We start from the raw sequence: 23965 nt of genomic DNA, 5'->3' as shown, positions 1-23965 counted from the left end.
GACGTAGTTTTCATAAAGGGGTCACTTTTGTGAGACGTCCACTGTCTATTTTACTTTAGGGGCTCTGAAAATGCAACAAGGACCGTCCAAAAAGCCATTTTACAAAATTTGCCCCCCATAAGCCAAATCACGCTCTTTCCCTTTGAGCCCTACCATGTGCCCATACAGCAGTATACAACCACACATGGGGTATTGCTGTACACCCTAAGAAAAGCAAGACCCTAAAATCCATAAGGGGCTCCATTATGTCTGAGCTGCTCACTAGCGCCACACATGGTAGTTTTCATTAAAATTTGCATTAAAAAAATCAAAGCAAAGTGAAAAAAACGAGTTTTACTGACAAACGAAAGTACAAGGAGTCAGGAAATCTCTCCGGATCACTAAATGTATTACCACAGAATGGGAGACGTCTGGAAAATGGGTCATAAGGGGCAAAACTGGCAGTGGTGAGAAGGGGTTAAAGATCTATCACATCATAACAGTACCGTTATTACACCCAATATATGTGTCCCCCACACAGCCCCCACCCATTACTACACCTGTCCGCTCTGTCCCCATGAGGTGCCCTGTTACTACCCCCATCCCATGTAGCGACCATTGTCACATCTGTTCACTCGATCCCCATGTGGTGCCGTTATTACACCTGTTGGATGTATCCCCTAAATACATCCGTTCCCTCTGTCCCTATGAGGTGCCCTGTTATTACACCTGTATACCTGGGCTCATACACCTGTTATACCTCCCAACCGTTCCGATTTCCGCGGGACACTCACAATTTCAGCAGATGAAGGGGGGGAGAGCAGCATGACACTGGGGCATATGAGGGGGGGGGGGGGAGAACGGTATGACACTGGGGCAGATGAAGGGGGGGAGAACAGCATGACACTGGGGCAGATGAAGGGGGAGAACGGCATGACACTGGGGCATATGAGGGGGGGGGAGAACCATATGACACTGGGGCAGATGAAGGGGGGGAGAACAGCATGACACTGGGGCAGATGAAGGGGGAGAACGGCATGACACTGGGGCAAAAGAAGGGGGGAGAACGGCATGACACTGGGGCAGATGAAGGGGGAGAACGGCATGACACTGGGGCATATGAGGGGGGGGAGAACCATATGACACTGGGGCAGATGAAGGGGGGGAGAACAGCATGACACTGGGGCAGATGAAGGGGGAGAACGGCATGACACTGGGGCAGATGAAGGGGGGAGAACGGCATGACACTGGGGCAGATGAAGGGGGAGAACGGCATGACACTGGGGCAGATGAAGGGGGGAGAACGGCATGACACTGGGGCAAAAGAAGGGGGGGAGAACGGCATGACACTGGGGTAGATGAAGGGGGGAGAACGGCATGACACTGGGGCAGATGAAGGGGGGGAGAACAGCATGACACTGGGGCAGATGAAGGGGGAGAACGGCATGACACTGGGGCAAAAGAAGGGGGGAGAACGGCATGACACTGGGGCAGATGAAGGGGGAGAACGGCATGACACTGGGGCATATGAGGGGGGGGGAGAACCATATGACACTGGGGCAGATGAAGGGGGGGAGAACAGCATGACACTGGGGCAGATGAAGGGGGAGAACGGCATGACACTGGGGCAGATGAAGGGGGGAGAACGGCATGACACTGGGGCAGATGAAGGGGGAGAACGGCATGACACTGGGGCAGATGAAGGGGGGAGAACGGCATGACACTGGGGCAGATGAAGGGGGGAGAACGGCATGACACTGGGGTAGATGAAGGGGGGGGAACGGCATGACACTGGGGCAGATGAAGGGGGAAGAATGGCATGACACTGGGGCAGATGAAGGGGGGAGAACGGCATGACGCTGGGGCAGATGAAGGGGGGAGAACAGCATGACGCTGGGGCAGATGAAGGGGGGAGAACGGCATGACACTGGGGCAGATGAAGGGGGGAGAACGGCATGACACTGGGGCAGATGAAGGGGGAGAACGGCATGACACTGGGGCAAAAGAAGGGGGGAGAACGGCATGACACTGGGGTAGATGAAGGGGGGGGGGAGAATGGCATGACACTGGGGCACATGAAGGGGGGAGAACGGCATGACACTGGGGCAGATGAAGGGGGGGAGAACAGCATGACACTGGGGCAGATGAAGGGGGAGAACGGCATGACACTGGGGCAAAAGAAGGGGGGAGAACGGCATGACACTGGGGCAGATGAAGGGGGAGAACGGCATGACACTGGGGCATATGAGGGGGGGGGAGAACCATATGACACTGGGGCAGATGAAGGGGGGGAGAACAGCATGACACTGGGGCAGATGAAGGGGGAGAACGGCATGACACTGGGGCAGATGAAGGAGGAGAACGGCATGACACTGGGGCATATGAGGGGGGGGGGAGAACCATATGACACTGGGGCAGATGAAGGGGGGGAGAACAGCATGACACTGGGGCAGATGAAGGGGGAGAACGGCATGACACTGGGGCAGATGAAGGGGGGAGAACGGCATGACACTGGGGCAGATGAAGGGGGGAGAACGGCATGACACTGGGGCAAAAGAAGGGGGGAGAACGGCATGACACTGGGGTAGATGAAGGGGGGGAGAACGGCATGACACTGGGGCAGATGAAGGGGGGAGAACAGCATGACACTGGGACAGATGAAGGGGGGGAGAACAGCATGACACTGGGGCAGATGAAGGGGGGAGAACGGCATGACGCTGGGGCAGATGAAGGGGGGAGAACGGCATGGCACTGGGGCAGATGAAGGGGGGAGAACAGCATGACACTGGGGCAGATGAAGGGGGGAGAACAGCATGACACTGGGGCAGATGGAGGGGGGAGAACAGCATGACACTGGGGCAAAAGAAGGGAGGAGAATGGCATGACACTGGGGCAGATGAAGGGGGGAACAGCATGACACTGGGGCAGATGAAGGGGGAGAACGGCATGACACTGGGGCAGATGAAGGGGGAGAACGGCATGACACTGGGGCAGATGAAGGGGGAGAACGGCATGACACTGGGGCAAAAGAAGGGGGGACATATAATTTACGGGTGACTGTAGGAGGATTATACTGTGTGCGGGCACATGAAAATGAATGAGAATGGGCGGAGTCAACATAAAAGTGGGAGGGTCCAAATGTGCCACGTCCCTCGTTGTTCAGTATGCCGTCATTAGGAGGCGCCCCATTACTGCACCTGTCCGCTGTCCCCATTACTTACAAGTCTCCCCCTCCCCCCCCTGTAAATGCCGCCTCAGCATCTCCATAACGACAGCCCCGCCCTTACAACCCCTCACACTGCCCGCGCTGTGACACGTGACCTGATGACGTCGGACACTGTGGGCGGTGCCATCACAGACCGCTCCACCTCCTGAGGGCCGCGCTCACGTGACAATTACCTGTGATCACATGACCGGGGCCGGGTAAGATGGCGGCGGCGGCGGCTCTTGTGTGTTTGTTCTTCCTTATGAGCGGATCGCTGGGCGCGGCACAGGTGAGATCCGTGTACGGTGTGTGAGGCCAGCAACAAAGGGGTTAACACAGAGCCCGGACCTCCAGGATCCTCCATATGTACTGGGGGGAGGGTGGACGACTAGTGACGTCACAGTATAGGAAGTGGATGACTAGTGACATCACCATGCAGAAAGGGTATCCCTGGTGACGTCACTGTACATGAAGCGTACAACTAGTGACGTCACAGTATAGGAAGTGGATGGCTAGTGACATAACTATGCGGGAAAAGTACCACTAGTGACGTCACAGAACGGGAAGCATGTGACTAGTGATGTCACCACAGGGGAACCGTACAACTAGTGACATCATGGTACAGGAAGTGTACCATTAGTGACATCACAGTACATGAGGCATACGACTAGTGACATCACAGTACATGAGGCATACAACTAGTGACATCACAGTACATGAGGCATACGACTAGTGACATCACAGTACATGAGGCATACGACTAGTGACATCACAGTACATGAGGCATACGACTAGTGACATCACAGTACATGAGGCATACGACTAGTGACATCACAGTACATGAGGCATACGACTAGTGACATCACAGTACATGAGGCATACGACTAGTGACATCACAGTACATGAGGCATACGACTAGTGACATCACAGTACATGAGGCATACGACTAGTGACATCACAGTACATGAGGCATACGACTAGTGACATCACAGTACATGAGGCATACGACTAGTGACATCACAGTCCTCTCCGTGTGAGTGAGCGCTGGTTCGGGTCCTGTCTCGGCTCTTCGTTCTCTTCTCATATGATTTCCATTCTCTCTCAGACGCTGTTCACACTACAGACCTTGTGATTGTTGGAGTTTTCTGCTTGTGATCCCGTTCATTGGCCAGTGTGTGATATCTGACGAATACGCCATGATGGCCGCTCACTCTGCACGTAGTATACGGTGTACAATGTGCCATGTGGGTGGAGTCACTGATTAACCCTTCTGTCTCCACAGCCTATCTGCACGTCATGTCCTGGACAGATGACAAACGTGTCTGAGGTGGGGAGGAGATGTGCGGCCACCCCCGGGGCAAGAGTAGTGGCCCACTGCTGTGTGACTGGAGAAGACACCATCACAGGGTACAAGACATGGGGGGGAGGGGGGACCTCATCACTGGAGACGTTACACATGGGGGGGAGGGGGGACCTCATCACTGGAGACGTTACACATGGGGGGGAGTGGGGACCTCATCACTGGAGACGTTACACATGGGGGGAGGGGGGACCTCATCACTGGAGACGTTACACATGGGGGGAGGGGGGACCTCATCACTGGAGACGTTACACATGGGGGGGAGGGGGGACCTCATCACTGGAGACGTTACACATGGGGGGGAGGGGGGACCTCATCACTGGAGACGTTACACATGGGGGGAGGGGGGACCTCATCACTGGAGACGTTACACATGGGGGGAGGGGGGACCTCATCACTGGAGACGTTACACATGGGGGGAGGGGGGACCTCATCACTGGAGACGTTACACATGGGGGGAGGGGGGACCTCATCCCGGGAGACGTTACACATGGGGGGAGGGGGGACCTCATCACTGGAGACGTTACACATGGGGGGACCTCATCCCGGGAGACGTTACACATGGGGGGAGGGGGGACCTCATCACTGGAGACGTTACACATGGGGGGACCTCATCCCGGGAGACGTTACACATGGGGGGAGGGGGGACCTCATCACTGGAGACGTTACACATGGGGGGGAGGGGGGACCTCATCACTGGAGACGTTACACATGGGGGGGAGGGGGGACCTCATCACTGGAGACGTTACACATGGGGGGGGACCTTTTCATTGCGGACGTTACATCAGTGACCTCTGTCCTCTCCTCCTTCAGGCTTGATCTCCATAATTGCTCCATCTCCCATCTGGACTCCGCCCTCAATCTGACGGCTGCTCTGACTGCCATGTAAGTGACAGCCCCCTCCCCACTGTACTGCCCCCTTGTATGAAGGTCGGTTTCATCTGGAGACTGCCCATTCTCCTATGACATCATCCCTCATATCTGAAGAATGATCCGGTAGGTAAGGGTTAATAATATGCCGATGTGACCTCTGACCCTTGTGTTCTCCTCCAGTGACCTCTCCGAGAATCCTCTGCTGGATCTTCCTCAGGACATGTTTCTGGGTCTTACAGGTCTGGAGTACATGTAAGTGATCATGTGACTTGAGCTCCGCCCCCCACCCCTTTTTACTTTTATCAACAGAATATTAACCCTTTGTCTTGTATTAGAGCCCTGCCCCCCAATATCAGCTGTCCTGGGGGTGATGGGGTGTGGAGGAGTGTACACAATATTTCTGGCGTCCATATCTGCCAGGACCAGAAGGATGGGTGTAACAGCACCGGAGAGCCGGGTGAGTACTGGGGTGTCAGGCACACATATGGCATACATCTGTGTTATGGACGGAGATTGTCAAGAGGTTGGTGTGGCTTTGTGGGGGTGGGCCAGGGTTATCACAAGCTCGGTGTGTGGTTCCTTGAGGGTCAGGGTTGTCACGAGCTCGGTGTGTGGTTCCTTGGGAGTCAAGGTTGTCATGAGCTCAGTGTGTGGCCTCCTGGGGGTGGGTCAGGGTTGTCACAAGCTTGGGATGTGGTTCCTTGGGGGTGGGGTCAGGGTTGTCACGTGCTCTGTGTGTGGTTCCTTGAGGGTCAGGGTTGTCATAAGCTCGGGATGTGGTTCCTTGGGGGTGGGTCAGGATCATCACGAGCTCGTTGTGTGGCCTCCTGGGGGTGGGTCAGGGTTGTCACAAGCTTGGTGTGTGGTTCCTTGGGAGTCAGGGTTGTCATGAGCTCAGTGTGTGGCCTCCTGGGGGTGGGTCAGGGTTGTCACGAGCTCGGGATGTGGTTTCTTCTGGATGGGCCAGGGTTGTCACGAGCTCGTTGTGTGGCCTGGGGGTGGGTCAGGGTTGTCATGAGCTCGGTGTGTGGTTCCTTGGGGGTGGGTCAGGGTTGTCATGAGCTCGGTGTATGGTTCCTTGGGGGTGGGTCAGGGTTGTCATGAGCTCGGTGTGTGGTTCCTTGGGAGTCAGGGTTGTCATGAGCTCAGTGTGTGGCCTCCTGGGGGTGGGTCAGGGTTGTCATGAGCTCGGTGTGTGGTTCCTTGGGAGTCAGGGTTGTCATGAGCTCAGTGTGTGGCCTCCTGGGGGTGGGTCAGGGTTGTCACGAGCTCGGGATGTGGTTTCTTCTGGATGGGCCAGGGTTGTCACGAGCTCGTTGTGTGGCCTGGGGGTGGGTCAGGGTTGTTACAAGCTCGGTGTGTGGTTCCTTGGGGGGTGGGTCAGGGTTGTCATGAGCTCGGTGTGTGGTTCCTTGGGGGTCAGCGTTGTCATGAGCACAGTGTGTGGTTCCTTGGGGGTCAGAGTTGTCACAAGCTTGGTGTATGGCCTCCTGGGGGTGGGTCAGGATTGTCACAAGCTCTGTGTGTGGTTCCTTGGGGGTGGGTCAGGGTTGTCACGAGCTCGGGATGTGGTTTCTTGGGGGTGGGTCAGGATCATCACGAGCTCGTTGTGTGGCCTCCTGGAGGTGGGTCAGGCTCATCACGCGCTCGGTGTGTGGCCTCCTGGGGGTGGGTCAGGGTTGTCTCGAGCTCGGGATGTGGTTCCTTGGGGGTGGGTCAGGGTCATCACGCGCTCGGTGTGTGGCCTCCTGGGGGTGGGTCAGGCTCATCACGCGCTCGTTGTGTGGCCTCCTGGAGGTGGGTCAGGCTCATCACGCGCTCGGTGTGTGACCTCCTGGGGGTGGGTCAGGATTGTCATGAGCTCGGTGATTGGTTCCTTGGGGGTGGGCCGGCTCATACATCACACCTCAGCCATGACTTTGTCTCTTCTCTCGGCAGCCTCGCTGTGTCCGGAGAATTCTTTCTGCGCCCCCGCCGGCCCGGGCTATACGCAGTGTCTGTGCGCTCCGGGGTTCAGCGGATACAAGTGCCTGAGAGAGGTAATGAGCAGGGCTGCTCACGGTTGGTATATAGCCATATTTGGTCACATGACATGTTCCTCTGGTCTTCTTCCTGGCAGGGCTCTTTCCCTACACTCATGTTCTTCGGTATCTTGGCCTCAGTCACACTCAGTCTGTCCATCCTGCTGTGGTGCACGCAACGTAAGAAGGTGAAGAATCAGTAACTACAGGGCGCTGCTGCCCACCTGGACGATAACCTGACAGGCGCCCACTGCCGCCCCGCAGCGCGGTGACCGGAGATGAGGAGGAGTCTCAGCCTCATCCACTACAACTACTGTATATAATGGAGGCGGAGCTAAGGGATACGTAACGTGTCAGCGGCCAATCAGGGGAGGTGAAAGTGTAAATAGATTTGTAAAGTTTTTAAACGTTCCAATAAAGAGAAATGGTTTTGGGTTTCCTCTTTGGTAAATTTTACAGATTCAATCCGGACACTTTATTTACATTTCATTCTGCAGCAATCTCAGAATATTCTCAAGTTCTGGAGTCTTCTCTCCGAATATGGTCACAAAGAGTCTTATAAATCTTACACCAGAACCGCAGTGCTATCCTCCATGTCTGTGCAGGTTATGTGAGGGTGGAGAGAGAAGCTGCGGGAAAGTGAGAGCAAAGCAAGAGAGAGAGAGAAGCTGCGGGAAAGTGAGAGCAAAGCAAGAGAGAGAGAGAAGCTGCGGGAAAGTGAGAGCAAAGCAAGAGAGAGAGAGAAGCTGCGGGAAAGTGAGAGCAAAGCAAGAGAGAGAGAGAAGCTGCGGGAAAGTGAGAGCAAAGCAAGAGAGAGAGAGAAGCTGCGGGAAAGTGAGAGCAAAGCAAGAGAGAGAGAGAAGCTGCGGGAAAGTGAGAGCAAAGCAAGAGAGAGAGAGAAGCTGCGGGAAAGTGAGAGCAAAGCAAGAGAGAGAGAGAAGCTGCGGGAAAGTGAGAGCAAAGCAAGAGAGAGAGAGAAGCTGCGGGAAAGTGAGAGCAAAGCAAGAGAGAGAGAGAAGCTGCGGGAAAGTGAGAGCAAAGCAAGAGAGAGAGAGAAGCTGCGGGAAAGTGAGAGCAAAGCAAGAGAGAGAGAGAAGCTGCGGGAAAGTGAGAGCAAAGCAAGAGAGAGAGAGAAGCTGCGGGAAAGTGAGAGCAAAGCAAGAGAGAGAGAGAAGCTGCGGGAAAGTGAGAGCAAAGCAAGAGAGAGAGAGAAGCTGCGGGAAAGTGAGAGCAAAGCAAGAGAGAGAGAGAAGCTGCGGGAAAGTGAGAGCAAAGCAAGAGAGAGAGAGAAGCTGCGGGAAAGTGAGAGCAAAGCAAGAGAGAGAGAGAAGCTGCGGGAAAGTGAGAGCAAAGCAAGAGAGAGAGAGAAGCTGCGGGAAAGTGAGAGCAAAGCAAGAGAGAGAGAGAAGCTGCGGGAAAGTGAGAGCAAAGCAAGAGAGAGAGAGAAGCTGCGGGAAAGTGAGAGCAAAGCAAGAGAGAGAGAGAAGCTGCGGGAAAGTGAGAGCAAAGCAAGAGAGAGAGAGAAGCTGCGGGAAAGTGAGAGCAAAGCAAGAGAGAGAGAGAAGCTGCGGGAAAGTGAGAGCAAAGCAAGAGAGAGAGAGAAGCTGCGGGAAAGTGAGAGCAAAGCAAGAGAGAGAGAGAAGCTGCGGGAAAGTGAGAGCAAAGCAAGAGAGAGAGAGAAGCTGCGGGAAAGTGAGAGCAAAGCAAGAGAGAGAGAGAAGCTGCGGGAAAGTGAGAGCAAAGCAAGAGAGAGAGAGAAGCTGCGGGAAAGTGAGAGCAAAGCAAGAGAGAGAGAGAAGCTGCGGGAAAGTGAGAGCAAAGCAAGAGAGAGAGAGAAGCTGCGGGAAAGTGAGAGCAAAGCAAGAGAGAGAGAGAAGCTGCGGGAAAGTGAGAGCAAAGCAAGAGAGAGAGAGAAGCTGCGGGAAAGTGAGAGCAAAGCAAGAGAGAGAGAGAAGCTGCGGGAAAGTGAGAGCAAAGCAAGAGAGAGAGAGAAGCTGCGGGAAAGTGAGAGCAAAGCAAGAGAGAGAGAGAAGCTGCGGGAAAGTGAGAGCAAAGCAAGAGAGAGAGAGAAGCTGCGGGAAAGTGAGAGCAAAGCAAGAGAGAGAGAGAAGCTGCGGGAAAGTGAGAGCAAAGCAAGAGAGAGAGAGAAGCTGCGGGAAAGTGAGAGCAAAGCAAGAGAGAGAGAGAAGCTGCGGGAAAGTGAGAGCAAAGCAAGAGAGAGAGAGAAGCTGCGGGAAAGTGAGAGCAAAGCAAGAGAGAGAGAGAAGCTGCGGGAAAGTGAGAGCAAAGCAAGAGAGAGAGAGAAGCTGCGGGAAAGTGAGAGCAAAGCAAGAGAGAGAGAGAAGCTGCGGGAAAGTGAGAGCAAAGCAAGAGAGAGAGAGAAGCTGCGGGAAAGTGAGAGCAAAGCAAGAGAGAGAGAGAAGCTGCGGGAAAGTGAGAGCAAAGCAAGAGAGAGAGAGAAGCTGCGGGAAAGTGAGAGCAAAGCAAGAGAGAGAGAGAAGCTGCGGGAAAGTGAGAGCAAAGCAAGAGAGAGAGAGAAGCTGCGGGAAAGTGAGAGCAAAGCAAGAGAGAGAGAGAAGCTGCGGGAAAGTGAGAGCAAAGCAAGAGAGAGAGAGAAGCTGCGGGAAAGTGAGAGCAAAGCAAGAGAGAGAGAGAAGCTGCGGGAAAGTGAGAGCAAAGCAAGAGAGAGAGAGAAGCTGCGGGAAAGTGAGAGCAAAGCAAGAGAGAGAGAGAAGCTGCGGGAAAGTGAGAGCAAAGCAAGAGAGAGAGAGAAGCTGCGGGAAAGTGAGAGCAAAGCAAGAGAGAGAGAGAAGCTGCGGGAAAGTGAGAGCAAAGCAAGAGAGAGAGAGAAGCTGCGGGAAAGTGAGAGCAAAGCAAGAGAGAGAGAGAAGCTGCGGGAAAGTGAGAGCAAAGCAAGAGAGAGAGAGAAGCTGCGGGAAAGTGAGAGCAAAGCAAGAGAGAGAGAGAAGCTGCGGGAAAGTGAGAGCAAAGCAAGAGAGAGAGAGAAGCTGCGGGAAAGTGAGAGCAAAGCAAGAGAGAGAGAGAGAAGCTGCGGGAAAGTGAGAGCAAAGCAAGAGAGAGAGAGAAGCTGCGGGAAAGTGAGAGCAAAGCGAGAGAAGCTGCGGGAAAGTGAGAGCAAAGAGAGAGAAGCTGCGGGAAAGTGAGAGCAAAGAGAGAGAAGCTGCGGGAAAGTGAGATCATACAGAAAGGGGGGAAATCAAACAGAGGGAAGCTGCAAGGAACAAGATCACAGAAAGAGGAGATCCAACTGAGAGAAGCTGCAGGCAAGTTTGATCACATGTTACATAAAAGGATTATTCTCATCTCCAGGTTCATGTTCAGACTTGTCGCTGAATGGTTTTCCTCAATACAATGCTTTATCTTTCTCGATCTATGTGCAGCCGTATTTCTCTCCTGATTGGTTACAGCTGGTTGCCCAAGTTCCAGACCTGCTTCTGCTCCTCTATATTCTCTTCTCTCACTGTATACTGCTGTCAACGTTTCAGCATTGATAGGCGCTAGAGGAGTGTTTAAGGAAGCAGCGGCAGCACAGCGAGAGAGAAGCTGCAGGTGGGAGGGAAGTGGCAGCGCCTGGGATCAGACATGGACCGAACAAAGCTGTACAATCAACCCATATATAGGGAGTAAGATGAGCGAACACTGAAATATTTGAGATTCGTTCCGAGCAGCCGCTCAATATGTGACTATTGGAAGGAATATGGAACCCCATTATAGTCTATGGGAGAAAATGCTTCGCTACAGGGGATCCCACCATTCATCTCAGGAGAGTCACCAAGTCCACTATGACACCCCAGGAAATGATACCAACACCTCTGCAATGTAACTGGGCCAGCAGGGGGCGCATGTCTGGGGGCATCTAACACACCAAAGTCCCTGTATTATGCTACTATCTCGTCGGTATCCCTGGCAGCTTGCGATATGCACGAGTTGACTTTTTCCCATAGGAATGCAGTGACCACCGCTGATTGGCCGAATGCCATACAGAGTACAGCTTTCAGCCAATCAACGCTGGTTCTGCCAGAGGAGGCGGAGTCTAAGATCGGTCCACAGCAGTCTCCATTGTGGTCCAATCTAAGATGTAGCAGTGTTGAGCGCACAGCCCTGCTACACCAGAGACACATCTGCAGAGACCAGTATCACACGTGTGTAAGAGAAGCTGCAGGATCAGACACAGGGGCTGTACACACAGGGTGCGAGATCACAGCCAAGCAGATAATGGAGGAAGGCACAGCACCCACAAGGTGCAGACACATAACAAGACTTCAGAAAACTGGGGTGAGACTGAGTCCAGGTTTAGAGTTGGGCTGGGGCGTGCGTTCCTCTAACAGTGGGCGGAGTCATTTCTGTAGAACACAAGAAGCCGACAACAAGTAACAAAAGTAAAATATATTATAAAGAAATACCCTGCTCATCACAGGAAAATAAAGGACACCACCCCCAGGGGGCAGCAGATCACACTCATCATCATCGCTGAAGCAGATAGTGGGCGGTACCAAGTTCAGGTTCCTGACCTCCTGCTGACCCATACAACATGGCTGCCCGCGCTCATCACTTGTTCACCTTCTCCCGGTACTTGCTCTGGATTTGCTGCAGAAAGTTCTGGAAGGCCGGCTCCTCCAGTCTGGACTCCGCCGCTGCAAAGGGAAATGGTGCGGGAGTGAGAGCTGCGTACCGAATACGAGGCCATAGGTGAGAGGGTCAGGCCAGACTGCCACCTGCTGGTTACTGCCTGTCACTAACCACCCCCACATGACCCCTCTGTGGCCGACAACTTGTCCTGACCCTAATGATCAGCGATCGATCCACCTGCCCGGGTCTCACCTGAGTGATCAATGTCGTCCGTGTCGCTGTCCTCCGCCTCGTCCTCATCCTCCATGTTCCCCCGGGTCAGGATCAGATCTGACGGCCCCGCAGCCGCTTCATCCCCGCCTGGGAGGGAAGAGATCCCAGTCACATGACCTCATCGGCCTGCTCAGACACCCCAAATCTCTGTGACCCCAAATACAGGTCCCTGGCTCCGCCCATAGGAGGTACCTGAGGAGAGTCCTGGCTCCAGGGCCACCGATCCCATGTCACGATGCAGCCGCTCCAACTGCTCCTGCCGCTCCTTCAGCTTCTCCTCCTCCTGTATCCCAGGAGAAGACATGATCAGTATTGGCTCCACCCCCTGGGACAGAGATTAGATACATGCCCCTCCCCCCTGTATCCCAGGAGAAGACATGATCAGTATCGGCTCCACCCCCTGGGACAGAGATTAGATACATGCCCCTCCCCCATGTATCCCAGGACATGACATAATTCGTATCAGCTCCACCCCCTTTAGATCCTACCCTGTCACATGACTTACCGCAGCGCGGCGCAGGCGCTCATACTCGGGCCGGTACTCTCTGCAGAGAACAGAAGGTGTTATGGACGGCAGGACAAGGCAAGAGAAATAAATGAGGTGCAAAGAACAGACAGCTCTGACGCTCCTCCTCGCCCCCCCCCTCCATTGACGCTCCTCCTCCCCTCTCATGCTCCTCCCCTTGCCTCTCAGGCTCCTCCTCTCCTCACTCCCCCTTCCTCGCCTCCCAGGCTCCTCCCCTACTCACCTCTCAGGCTCCTCCTCTCCTCGCCCCCTCTCAGGCTCCTTTTCTCCTCACCTCCCTCCTTGTTTCTCAGGCTCCTCCTCTCCTCCCTCCCCATCCTCCTCTCAGGCACCTTCTCTCCTCACAGTCTCCTCCTCTCCTCACCTCTCAGGCTCCTCCTCTCCTCACATATCAGGCTCCTCCTCTCTTCACCTCTCAGGCTCCTCCTCTCCTCACATATCAGGCTCCTCCCCTCCTCACATATCAGGCTCCTCCCCTCCTCACCTCTCATACTCCTCAGCCGCATCTGAAACCTTCACAAAAAACTCGTCCATCCCGGCCCCGGTCACAGCTGAGACTCCGACCACCTAGACAGAGGAGATGGGCGTGAGGGTCATGTGACCAGCTTTACACACTGACCGCACCGCCAGGACAAGGGGGCGTTACCCGCAGGGCGTTGTAGAACTCGTCCAGGACCAGGCTCATGGAGCGCGTCAGATTACTAACGTACGACGTCTCCTGGTTCAGCGCGTCCTGGAAACACTCGAAATCCTGCATCCACTCCACCGCAAAGCTGTGATCGATTATGTCTGTCTGCAGGAGGGAGATTAGTAATGTCTGAGAGCGGACACTGGCAATCGGTAGATAGATAACACTGCGCTAAGACTGAGATCTATTACAGGTAGATTAGTAATGTCTGATGAGCGATTACCAACAGGTAGCTAACACCTCTACCCTAAGGATGAGATCTATTACTACTGTCTGTACAACTGATAAATTATTAATGCCTGAACACATCAATCTGACAACTGATTACTTCTGTCTGCTGAGAGGAAGATAACACCTCAAACAGATGATCACACTCCAATCCTGCATCCATCTAAGATCTGTTACTCCTGCCTGCCAAGAGGTAGATTATTAATGTCTGAATACTGTCAACTATCAATTACTTCTGCCTGTAGATAGGTAACACCTAAACTCTGACCTCATACTATGCCAAAGCGGTGATCTATTACTCCTGTCTGCCAAGAGGTAGATTATTAATGCCTGATGCGAATGGTAGATTACAACTGCCTGACTACAGATAGATAACACCACAACATTACATCCATAACACACCAAGGCTGGGTGTATTACTCCTGTCTGATCGATTACCCCTGCCTGCGGAAAGATAGATAACACCTCAGCCCTGTGCCACACTGCACTAAGACTGAGATCTATTACAGGTAGATTAGTAATGTCTGATGAGTGATTAATGCTGTTTACCAAGAGGTAGCTAACACCTCTACCCTAAGGACGAGATCTATTACTACTGTCTGCCTGAACACATCAATCTGACAACTGATTACTTCTGTCTGCTGAGAGGTAGATAACACCTCAAACAGATGATCACACTCCACTCCTGCATCCATCTAAGATCTATTACTCCTGCCTGCCAAGAGGTAGATTATTAATGTCTGAATACTGTCAACTATCAATTACTTCTGCCTGTAGATAGATAACACCTAAACTCTGAACCCATACTATGCCAAAGCTGGGATCTATTACTCCTGTCTGCCAAGAGGTAGATTATTAATGCCTGATGCGAATGGTAGATTACAACTGCCTGACTACAGATAGATAACACCACAACATTACATCCCTAACACACCAAGGCTGGGTGTATTACTCCTGTCTGATCGTAATGATCGATTACTCCTGCCTGTGGAGATAGATAACACGTCACCCTGAGGCCATACCTTGTTCATGACGACGATGAAGGGCAGCTTGGTCTTGTACATGATGCTGGAAGAGATGGCGGGTCATATAGGCATCAGGTGACGGTAATCCTTGCCCCTCCCCCACCCCCTGGCACCCACCTGCAGGCGTAGAGCATGTTGGACATGAAGGTGACGGGGTTGGTACTGCGGGACGTGTCCATGACGTAGACCACCACTGAGGGGAAGGAGGAGGCCTGAAGAGACAAGATGGCGGTCATCGGTCCTTCCTGGACTATATTGTGTACAGGCTCCGCCCCCAGTCACTACTCACCAGAGCCTCAGTGATGATGGACCCCGAGGCCGACCACGTGAAGACCTCAATCTGTCCGGGGGTGTCTATGAGGACGTACCTGCGGAGGGGGAGGGGCATAGTCAGGGTCCATGTTAACCCTTCGGTGACTAGGACTGTGATCTCCTGATACTCACCGACAGTTCTTCTGCCGCTTCTCTACGAACTTCACCACCTGTGGGGGGAGGGAGAAGGTGAGCGAGGGCGGCAGAGGCACGGCGAGCACAGTCACATGACTACGCCAAACACTCACCTGGTCAAACCGAGTGGCAAACAGATTAAGGGAGGTGACGATACCGCCATTAGGGCCAAGACCGTATCTGAGGGAGCGGTTCAGGAAAAGGTAGCCCCGCCCCCAACTGTATATACAAGAGATGATGGTCATGTGGTCTCATATCTGAGGTCACCAGTGATGTCACAGGTCATGTGGTCCTACATAAGAGGTCACCAGTGATGTCACAGGTCATGTGGTCATACATAAGAGGTCACCAGTGATGTCACAGGTCATGTGGTCATACATAAGAGGTCACCAGTGATGTCACAGGTCATGTGGTCCTACATAAGAGGTCACCAGTGATGTCACATGTCATGTGGTCATACATAAGGTCACATGTCATGAGGTCCTACATAAGAGGTCACCAGTGATGTCACAGGTCATGAGGTCATGCATAAGAGGTCACCAGTGATGTCACATAAGAGGTCACATGTCATAAGGTCATACATAAGAGGTCAGCAGTGATGTCACAGGTCATACATAAGAGGTCACCAGTGATGTCAAAGGTCGTGTGGTCATACATAAGGTCACATGTCATAAGGTCCTACATAAGAGGTCACCAGTGATGTCACATGTCATGAGGTCATACATAAGAGGTCACATGCCATGAGGTCATACATAAGAGGTCACCAGTGAGGTCACAGGTCATACATAAGAGGTCACCAGTGACATCACTGCAGCTGTTACAACCCCCACCCCTTTATACCCCCTCCCCCATGAGATGGATACTGCTTCATCACTTCCTTGTACTTCACCGTGTCCCGTATATCTGTGGAGAGAGAAGGGGCAGATATAAGACACCCCGTTGGGGGAGGGGCAGTTACACCATACATCATAGGGGGGGGGGGGGGGTCGGTACCTATGTTGGCGGGGAAGGGGATCTCATGTACAGCGGGGTCCAGGTTGATGACGTAGGGGGGGCAGTGCTTTCCATGTAAATAAGAGGTCAATCTCTGAGGAAGAAAACAGCAGATATCAGCGGACAACAGCGGCAGTGACCCCTCCCCCCCATACATACAAGAAATACAAAACTAATCACAGGGCAGAGCAGTGACTTAAAGGGGCCCAGTGCACGTAGGGATCGCTCTCCATGTGATGTATATAGCAGTAGGTGTAGGGATCACTCTCCATGTGATGTATATAGCAGTGGGTGTAGGGATCGCTCTCCATGTGATATATAGCAGTGGGTGTAGGGATCGCTCTCCATGTGATATATAGCAGTGGCTGTAGGGATCGCTCTCCATGTGATGTATATAGCAGTGGCTGTAGGGATCGCTCTCCATGTGATGTATATAGCAGTAGCTGTAGGGATCGCTCTCCATGTGATGTATATAGCAGTGGGTGTAGGGATCGCTCTCCATGTGATGTGTATAGCAGTGGGTGTAGGGATCGCTCTCCATGTGATGTGTATAGCAGTGGCTGTAGGGATCGCTCTCCATGTGATGTATATAGCAGTGGGTGTAGGGATCGCTCTCCATGTGATGTATATAGCAGTGGGTGTAGGGATCGCTCTCCATGTGATGTATATAGCAGTGGGTGTAGGGATCGCTCTCCATGTGATGTATATAGCAGTAGGTGTAGGGATCGCTCTCCATGTGATGTGTATAGCAGTGGGTGTAGGGATCGCTCTCCATGTGATGTGTATAGCAGTGGGTGTAGGGATCGCTCTCCATGTGATGTGTATAGCAGTGGGTGTAGGGATCGCTCTCCATGTGATGTGTATAGCAGTGGCTGTAGGGATCGCTCTCCATGTGATGTATATAGCAGTGGGTGTAGGGATCGCTCTCCATGTGATGTATATAGCAGTGGGTGTAGGGATCGCTCTCCATGTGATGTATATAGCAGTGGCTGTAGGGATCGCTCTCCATGTGATGTATATAGCAGTGGGTGTAGGGATCGCTCTCCATGTGATGTGTATAGCAGTGGGTGTAGGGATCGCTCTCCATGTGATGTGTATAGCAGTGGGTGTAGGGATCGCTCTCCATGTGATGTGTATAGCAGTGGCTGTAGGGATCGCTCTCCATGTGATGTATATAGCAGTGGGTGTAGGGATCGCTCTCCATGTGATGTATATAGCAGTGGCTGTAGGGATCGCTCTCCATGTGATGTATATAGCAGCGGGTGTAGGGATCGCTCTCCATGTGATGTGTATAGCAGTAGCTGTAGGGATCGCTCTCCATGTGATGTATATAGCAGTGGGTGTAGGGATCGCTCTCCATGTGATGTGTATAGGTGTAGGGATCGCTCTCCATGTGATATATAGCAGTGGGTGTAGGGATCGCTCTCCATGTGATGTATATAGCAGTGGCTGTAGGGATCGCTCTCCATGTGATGTATATAGCAGTGAGTGTAGGGATCGCTCTCCATGTGATGTATATAGCAGTGGCTGTAGGGATCGCTCTCCATGTGATGTATATAGCAGCGGGTGTAGGGATCGCTCTCCATGTGATGTGTATAGCAGTAGCTGTAGGGATCGCTCTCCATGTGATGTATATAGCAGTGGGTGTAGGGATCGCTCTCCATGTGATGTGTATAGGTGTAGGGATCGCTCTCCATGTGATATATAGCAGTGGGTGTAGGGATCGCTCTCCATGTGATGTATATAGCAGTGGGTGTAGGGATCGCTCTCCATGTGATGTGTATAGCAGTGGGTGTAGGGATCGCTCTCCATGTGATGTGTATAGGTGTAGGGATCGCTCTCCATGTGATGTATAGCAGTGGGTGTAGGGATCGCTCTCCATGTGATGTGTATAGGTGTAGGGATCGCTCTCCATGTGATGTGTATAGGTGTAGGGATCGCTCTCCATGTGATGTGTATAGGTGTAGGGATCGCTCTCCATGTGATGTGTATAGCAGTGGGTGTAGGGATCGCTCTCCATGTGATGTGTATAGCAGTGGGTGTAGGGATCGCTCTCCATGTGATGTGTATAGCAGTGGGTGTAGGGATCGCTCTCCATGTGATGTGTATAGGTGTAGGGATCGCTCTCCATGTGATGTATAGCAGTGGGTGTAGGGATCGCTCTCCATGTGATGTATATAGCATTGGGTGTAGGGATCGCTCTCCATGTGATGTATATAGCAGTGGGTGTAGGGATCGCTCTCCATGTGATGTGTATAGGTGTAGGGATCGCTCTCCATGTGATGTATAGCAGTGGGTGTAGGGATCGCTCTCCATGTGATGTATATAGCATTGGGTGTAGGGATCGCTCTCCATGTGATGTATATAGCAGTGGGTGTAGGGATCGCTCTCCATGTGATGTATATAGCAGTGGGTGTAGGGATCGCTCTCCATGTGATGTATAGCAGTGGGTGTAGGGATCGCTCTCCATGTGATGTATATAGCAGTGGCTGTAGGGATCGCTCTCCATGTGATGTATATAGCAGTGGGTGTAGGGATCGCTCTCCATGTGATGTGTATAGCAGTAGCTGTAGGGATCGCTCTCCATGTGATGTGTATAGGTGTAGGGATCGCTCTCCATGTGATGTATATAGCAGTAGCTGTAGGGATCGCTCTCCATGTGATGTGTATAGCAGTGGCTGTAGGGATCGCTCTCCATGTGATGTATAGCAGTGGGTGTAGGGATCGCTCTCCATGTGATGTGTATAGGTGTAGGGATCGCTCTCCATGTGATATATAGCAGTGGCTGTAGGGATCGCTCTCCATGTGATATATAGCAGTGGCTGTAGGGATCGCTCTCCATGTGATGTATATAGCAGTGGCTGTAGGGATCGCTCTCCATGTGATATATAGCAGTGGCTGTAGGGATCGCTCTCCATGTGATATATAGCAGTGGCTGTAGGGATCGCTCTCCATGTGATATATAGCAGTGGCTGTAGGGATCGCTCTCCATGTGATGTATATAGGTGTAGGGATCGCTCTCCATGTGATGTATATAGCAGTGGCTGTAGGGATCGCTCTCCATGTGATATATAGCAGTGGGTGTAGGGATCGCTCTCCATGTGATGTATATAGCAGTGGCTGTAGGGATCGCTCTCCATGTGATGTGTATAGCAGTGGGTGTAGGGATCGCTCTCCATGTGATGTGTATAGCAGTGGGTGTAGGGATCGCTCTCCATGTGATGTGTATAGGTGTAGGGATCGCTCTCCATGTGATGTATAGCAGTGGGTGTAGGGATCGCTCTCCATGTGATGTATATAGCATTGGGTGTAGGGATCGCTCTCCATGTGATGTATATAGCAGTGGGTGTAGGAATCGCTCTCCATGTGATGTGTATAGGTGTAGGGATCGCTCTCCATGTGATGTATAGCAGTGGGTGTAGGGATCGCTCTCCATGTGATGTATAGCATTGGGTGTAGGGATCGCTCTCCATGTGATGTATATAGCAGTGGGTGTAGGGATCGCTCTCCATGTGATGTATATAGCAGTGGCTGTAGGGATCGCTCTCCATGTGATGTATATAGCAGTGGGTGTAGGGATCGCTCTCCATGTGATGTGTATAGCAGTAGCTGTAGGGATCGCTCTCCATGTGATGTGTATAGGTGTAGGGATCGCTCTCCATGTGATGTATATAGCAGTAGCTGTAGGGATCGCTCTCCATGTGATGTGTATAGCAGTGGCTGTAGGGATCGCTCTCCATGTGATGTATAGCAGTGGGTGTAGGGATCGCTCTCCATGTGATGTGTATAGGTGTAGGGATCGCTCTCCATGTGATATATAGCAGTGGGTGTAGGGATCGCTCTCCATGTGATATATAGCAGTGGCTGTAGGGATCGCTCTCCATGTGATGTATATAGCAGTGGCTGTAGGGATCGCTCTCCATGTGATATATAGCAGTGGCTGTAGGGATCGCTCTCCATGTGATATATAGCAGTGGGTGTAGGGATCGCTCTCCATGTGATGTATATAGGTGTAGGGATCGCTCTCCATGTGATGTATATAGCAGTGGCTGTAGGGATCGCTCTCCATGTGATATATAGCAGTGGGTGTAGGGATCGCTCTCCATGTGATGTATATAGCAGTGGCTGTAGGGATCGCTCTCCATGTGATGTATATAGCAGTGGGTGTAGGGATCGCTCTCCATGTGATGTATATAGCAGTGGCTGTAGGGATCGCTCTCCATGTGATGTGTATAGCAGTGGGTGTAGGGATCGCTCTCCATGTGATGTATATAGCAGTGGGTGTAGGGATCGCTCTCCATGTGATGTGTATAGCAGTAGCTGTAGGGATCGCTCTCCATGTGATGTGTATAGCAGTGGGTGTAGGGATCGCTCTCCATGTGATGTATATAGCAGTGGGTGTAGGGATCGCTCTCCATGTGATGTGTATAGCAGTAGCTGTAGGGATCGCTCTCCATGTGATGTGTATAGCAGTGGGTGTAGGGATCGCTCTCCATGTGATGTGTATAGCAGTAGCTGTAGGGATCGCTCTCCATGTGATGTGTATAGCAGTAGCTGTAGGGATCGCTCTCCATGTGATGTGTATAGCAGTAGCTGTAGGGATCGCTCTCCATGTGATGTGTATAGGTGTAGGGATCAGTCTCCTCCATCAGGATTCCCGCCGCTCCTCAGTCACACTGACCTGTACGAAGGTGGTCTTCCCGGAGCCGGCCATCCCCAGCACGATCATACAGAGTGGCGGAGCTTCCCCGGCTCCCCCGTCACCGCCGCCGTCAGCCATGTTGCTCAGTCCTCCTTCACCATAGAGCACCGTACAGAGCGGCTGCAGTGTCACTATGGAGACCGCCCGCCCCTCCACCTCCTATTGGATACAAGATCTCCAGGCCCCGCCCTCTCTCAATAACTTTATGTACAGTAAACACAGAACGCGTCACGTGATGTTCAGTCTACCACTCAGAACACGTGACTGATGTTATTTGGGCGGGTCTGAGCCCGGGCGGGGCCTTTTAGTATGTGAAGGATCCGGAGCTGACTGTGCAATTATCTATAAGGAGACCGTGCTCAATGCCAAAGACTGGGGCAACTAAAGGGGGCAGTAATGTCCTTACAGGTGCCCTCAGTACAATGTCCTCCTCCAGGTGCCCTCAGTATAATCCAAACCTCCCAACTTCTGAAGAACAGAAAATTTAGTAAATTTAGCCCCGCCCACTTTTATGTTGACTCCGCCCATTCTCATTCATTTTCCATGTGCCCCCCCCCACACACAGTATACTCCTCCTACAGTCACCTGTACACTATATATCCCCCGTCCATCTCTGCCCCCAGATTCATGTCCCCTCCATCTCTGCCCTCAGATTCATGTCCCCCCTCCATCTCTGCCCTCAGATTCATGTCCCCTCCATCTCTGCCCCCAGATTCATGTCCCCCATCTCTGCCCCCAGATTCATGTCCCCCCTCCATCTCTGCCCCCAGATTCATGTCCCCCATCTCTGCCCCCAGATTCATGTCCCCCCTCCATCTCTGCCCCCAGATTCATGTCCCCTCCATCTCTGCCCCCAGATTCATGTCCCTCTCCATCTCCTGCCCTCAGATTCATGTCCCCCCATCTCTGCCCCCAGATTCATGTCCCCTCCATCTCTGCCCCCAGATTCATGTCCCCTCCATCTCTGCCCCCAGATTCATGTCCCCCCCTCCATCTCTGCCCCCCAGATTCATGTCCCCTCCATCTCTGCCCCCAGATTCATGTCCCTCCATCTCTGCCCCAGATTCATGTCCCCTCCATCTCTGCCCCCCAGATTCATGTCCCCTCCATCTCTGCCCCCAGATTCAATTCCCTCCATCTCTGGCCCCCAGACTCATGTCCCCCCATCTCTGCCCCCAGATTCATGTCCCCTCCATCTCTGCCCCCAGATTCATGTCCCCCTCCATCTCTGCCCCCAGATTTCGTGTCCCCCCCTCCATCTCTGCCCCAGATTCGTGTCCCCCCCTCCATCTCTGCCCCCAGATTCATGTCCCTCCATTCTCTGCCCCCAGATTTCATATTCCCTCCATCTCTGCCCCCAGATTCATGTCCCCCCCCATCTCTGCCCCCAGATTCATGTCCCCCCCCTCCATCTCTGCCCCCAGATTCATGTCCCCTCCATCTCTGCCCCCAGATTTCGCGTCCCCCCTCCATCTCTGCCCCCAGATTCATGTCCCTGCATCTCTGCCCCCAGATTCATGTCCCCCCATCTCTGCCCCCAGATTCATGTCCCCCCATCTCTGCCCCCAGATCATGTCCCCTCCATCTTTGCCCCCCAGATTCATGTTCCCTCCATCTCTGCTCCCAGATTCATGTCCCCCCATCTCTGCCCCCCAGATTCGTGTCCCCCCTCCATCTCTGCCCCCAGGATTCATGTCCCCTCCATCTCTGCCCCCCAGATTCATGTCCCCCCCTCCATCTCTGCCCCCAGATTCATGTCCCCCCATCTCTGCCCCCCAGATTCGTGTTCCCCCCCTCCATCTCTGCCCCCAGATTCATGTCCCTCCATCTCTGCCCCCAGATTCCATGTCCCTCCATCTCTGCCCCCAGATTCATGTCCCTCCATCTCTGCCCCCAAGATTCATGTCCCCCCCTCCATCTCTGCCCCCAGATTCATGTCCCCTCCATCTCTGCCCCCAGATTCATGTCCCTCCATCTCTGCCCCCAGATTCATGTCCCCTCCATCTCTGCCCCCAGATTCATGTCCCTCCATCTCTGCCCCCCAGATTCATGTCCCCCCCATCTCTGCCCCCAGATTCATGTCCCCCCCATCTCTGCCCCCAGATTCATGTCCCCTCCATCTTTGCCCCCAGATTCATGTTTCCCTCCATCTCTGCCCCCAGATTCATGTCCCCCCATCTCTGCCCCCAGATTCATGTCCCCCTCCATCTCTGCCCCCAGATTCATGTCCCTCCATCTCTGCCCCCAGTTTTCATGTCACCCCTCCATCTCTCCCCCCAGTTTCATGTCCCCCCATCTCTGCCCAGATTCATGTCCCCCCCTCCATCTCTCCCCCAGATTCAGTTTCCCCTTTCATCTCTGCCCCCCAGATTCATGTCCCCCATTTTCATGTCCCCTCCATCTCTGCCCCAGATTCATGTCCCCCATCTCTGCCCCCCAGATTCATGTCCCCCCCATCTCTGCCCCCAGATTCATGTCCCCTCCATCTTTGCCCCCAGATTCATGTTCCCCTCCATCTCTGCCCCCAGATTCATGTCCCCCCCATCTCTGCCCCCAGATTTCGTGTCCCCCCTCCATCTCTGCCCCCAGATTCAATGTTCCCCTCCATCCTCTGCCCCCCAGATTCGTGTCCCCCCTCCATCTCTGCCCCCCAGATTCATGTCCCTCCATCTCTGCCCCCAGATTCATGTCCCCCCCATCTCTGCCCCCAGATTCATGTCCCCCCCATCTCTGCCCCCAGATTCATGTCCCCCTCCATCTTTGCCCCCAGATTCATGTTCCCCTCCATCTCTGCCCCCAGATTCATGTCCCCCCCATTCTCTGCCCCCAGATTCATGTCCCCTCCATCTCTGCCCCCAGATTCATGTCCTCCATCTCTGCCCCCAGTTTTCATGTCCCCCCCATCTCTGCCCAGATTCATGTCCCCCCCTCCATCTCTCCCCCCAGATTCAGTTCCCCTTTCATCTCTGCCCCCAGATTCATGTCCCCATTTCATGTCCCCCTCCATCCTCTGCCCCCAGATTCATGTCCCCCCATCTCTGCCCCCAGATTCATG

The 23965-nt window shown here is 53.3% G+C and overlaps 2 protein-coding genes across 2 annotated transcripts; one reads left to right on the top strand and one right to left on the bottom strand.

The window, feature by feature from the left end:
- Positions 1 to 3380: 3380 nt before the first annotated feature.
- On the top strand, positions 3381 to 7867 carry ATRAID (all-trans retinoic acid induced differentiation factor). Its single transcript, XM_075266854.1, has 7 exons — positions 3381 to 3473; positions 4467 to 4591; positions 5358 to 5429; positions 5598 to 5669; positions 5753 to 5874; positions 7356 to 7456; positions 7537 to 7867. The coding sequence occupies exons 1-7, from the start codon at positions 3408 to 3410 to the stop codon at positions 7639 to 7641; spliced, it is 663 nt and encodes a 220-aa protein (XP_075122955.1). The 5' UTR covers positions 3381 to 3407; the 3' UTR covers positions 7642 to 7867.
- A 4000-nt stretch (positions 7868 to 11867) lies between these two features.
- Positions 11868 to 21032, bottom strand: GPN1 (GPN-loop GTPase 1). The gene is made up of 14 exons (XM_075269356.1): positions 20890 to 21032; positions 16209 to 16302; positions 16079 to 16118; positions 15329 to 15395; positions 15213 to 15250; positions 15058 to 15136; positions 14886 to 14980; positions 14766 to 14811; positions 13474 to 13620; positions 13312 to 13394; positions 12807 to 12846; positions 12494 to 12584; positions 12281 to 12388; positions 11868 to 12093 (listed from the first exon to the last, which is right to left on the bottom strand). Exons 1-14 carry the CDS (start codon positions 20986 to 20988, stop codon positions 12008 to 12010), a joined length of 1113 nt encoding a protein of 370 aa, XP_075125457.1. The 5' UTR covers positions 20989 to 21032; the 3' UTR covers positions 11868 to 12007.
- Between the last annotated feature and the right edge of the window lie 2933 nt (positions 21033 to 23965).

This window comes from Leptodactylus fuscus, chromosome 3 (genome assembly GCF_031893055.1).
Source record: "Leptodactylus fuscus isolate aLepFus1 chromosome 3, aLepFus1.hap2, whole genome shotgun sequence".
NCBI lineage: Eukaryota > Metazoa > Chordata > Amphibia > Anura > Leptodactylidae > Leptodactylus > Leptodactylus fuscus.
This window is presented reverse-complemented; position numbering and strand designations above follow the sequence as displayed.

What these genes read in the sequence shown, in the direction of transcription:
- ATRAID (XM_075266854.1), top strand. Translation starts at nt 3,408, where the DNA reads ATGGCGGCGGCGGCGGCTCTTGTGTGTTTGTTCTTCCTTATGAGCGGA. An exon ending in ACGGCTGCTCTGACTGCCAT is followed by an intron (nt 5,430 to 5,597) that starts GTAAGTGACAGC and finishes GTTCTCCTCCAG; the next exon opens with TGACCTCTCCGAGAATCCTC. An exon ending in GATACAAGTGCCTGAGAGAG is followed by an intron (nt 7,457 to 7,536) that starts GTAATGAGCAGG and finishes TCTTCCTGGCAG; the next exon opens with GGCTCTTTCCCTACACTCAT.
- GPN1 (XM_075269356.1), bottom strand. Translation starts at nt 20,988, where the DNA reads ATGGCTGACGGCGGCGGTGACGGGGGAGCCGGGGAAGCTCCGCCACTC. An exon ending in TCATCGTCGTCATGAACAAG is followed by an intron (nt 13,621 to 14,765) that starts GTATGGCCTCAG and finishes TCCCTCCTGCAG; the next exon opens with ACAGACATAATCGATCACAG. An exon ending in AGTTCTACAACGCCCTGCGG is followed by an intron (nt 13,395 to 13,473) that starts GTAACGCCCCCT and finishes TCCTCTGTCTAG; the next exon opens with GTGGTCGGAGTCTCAGCTGT.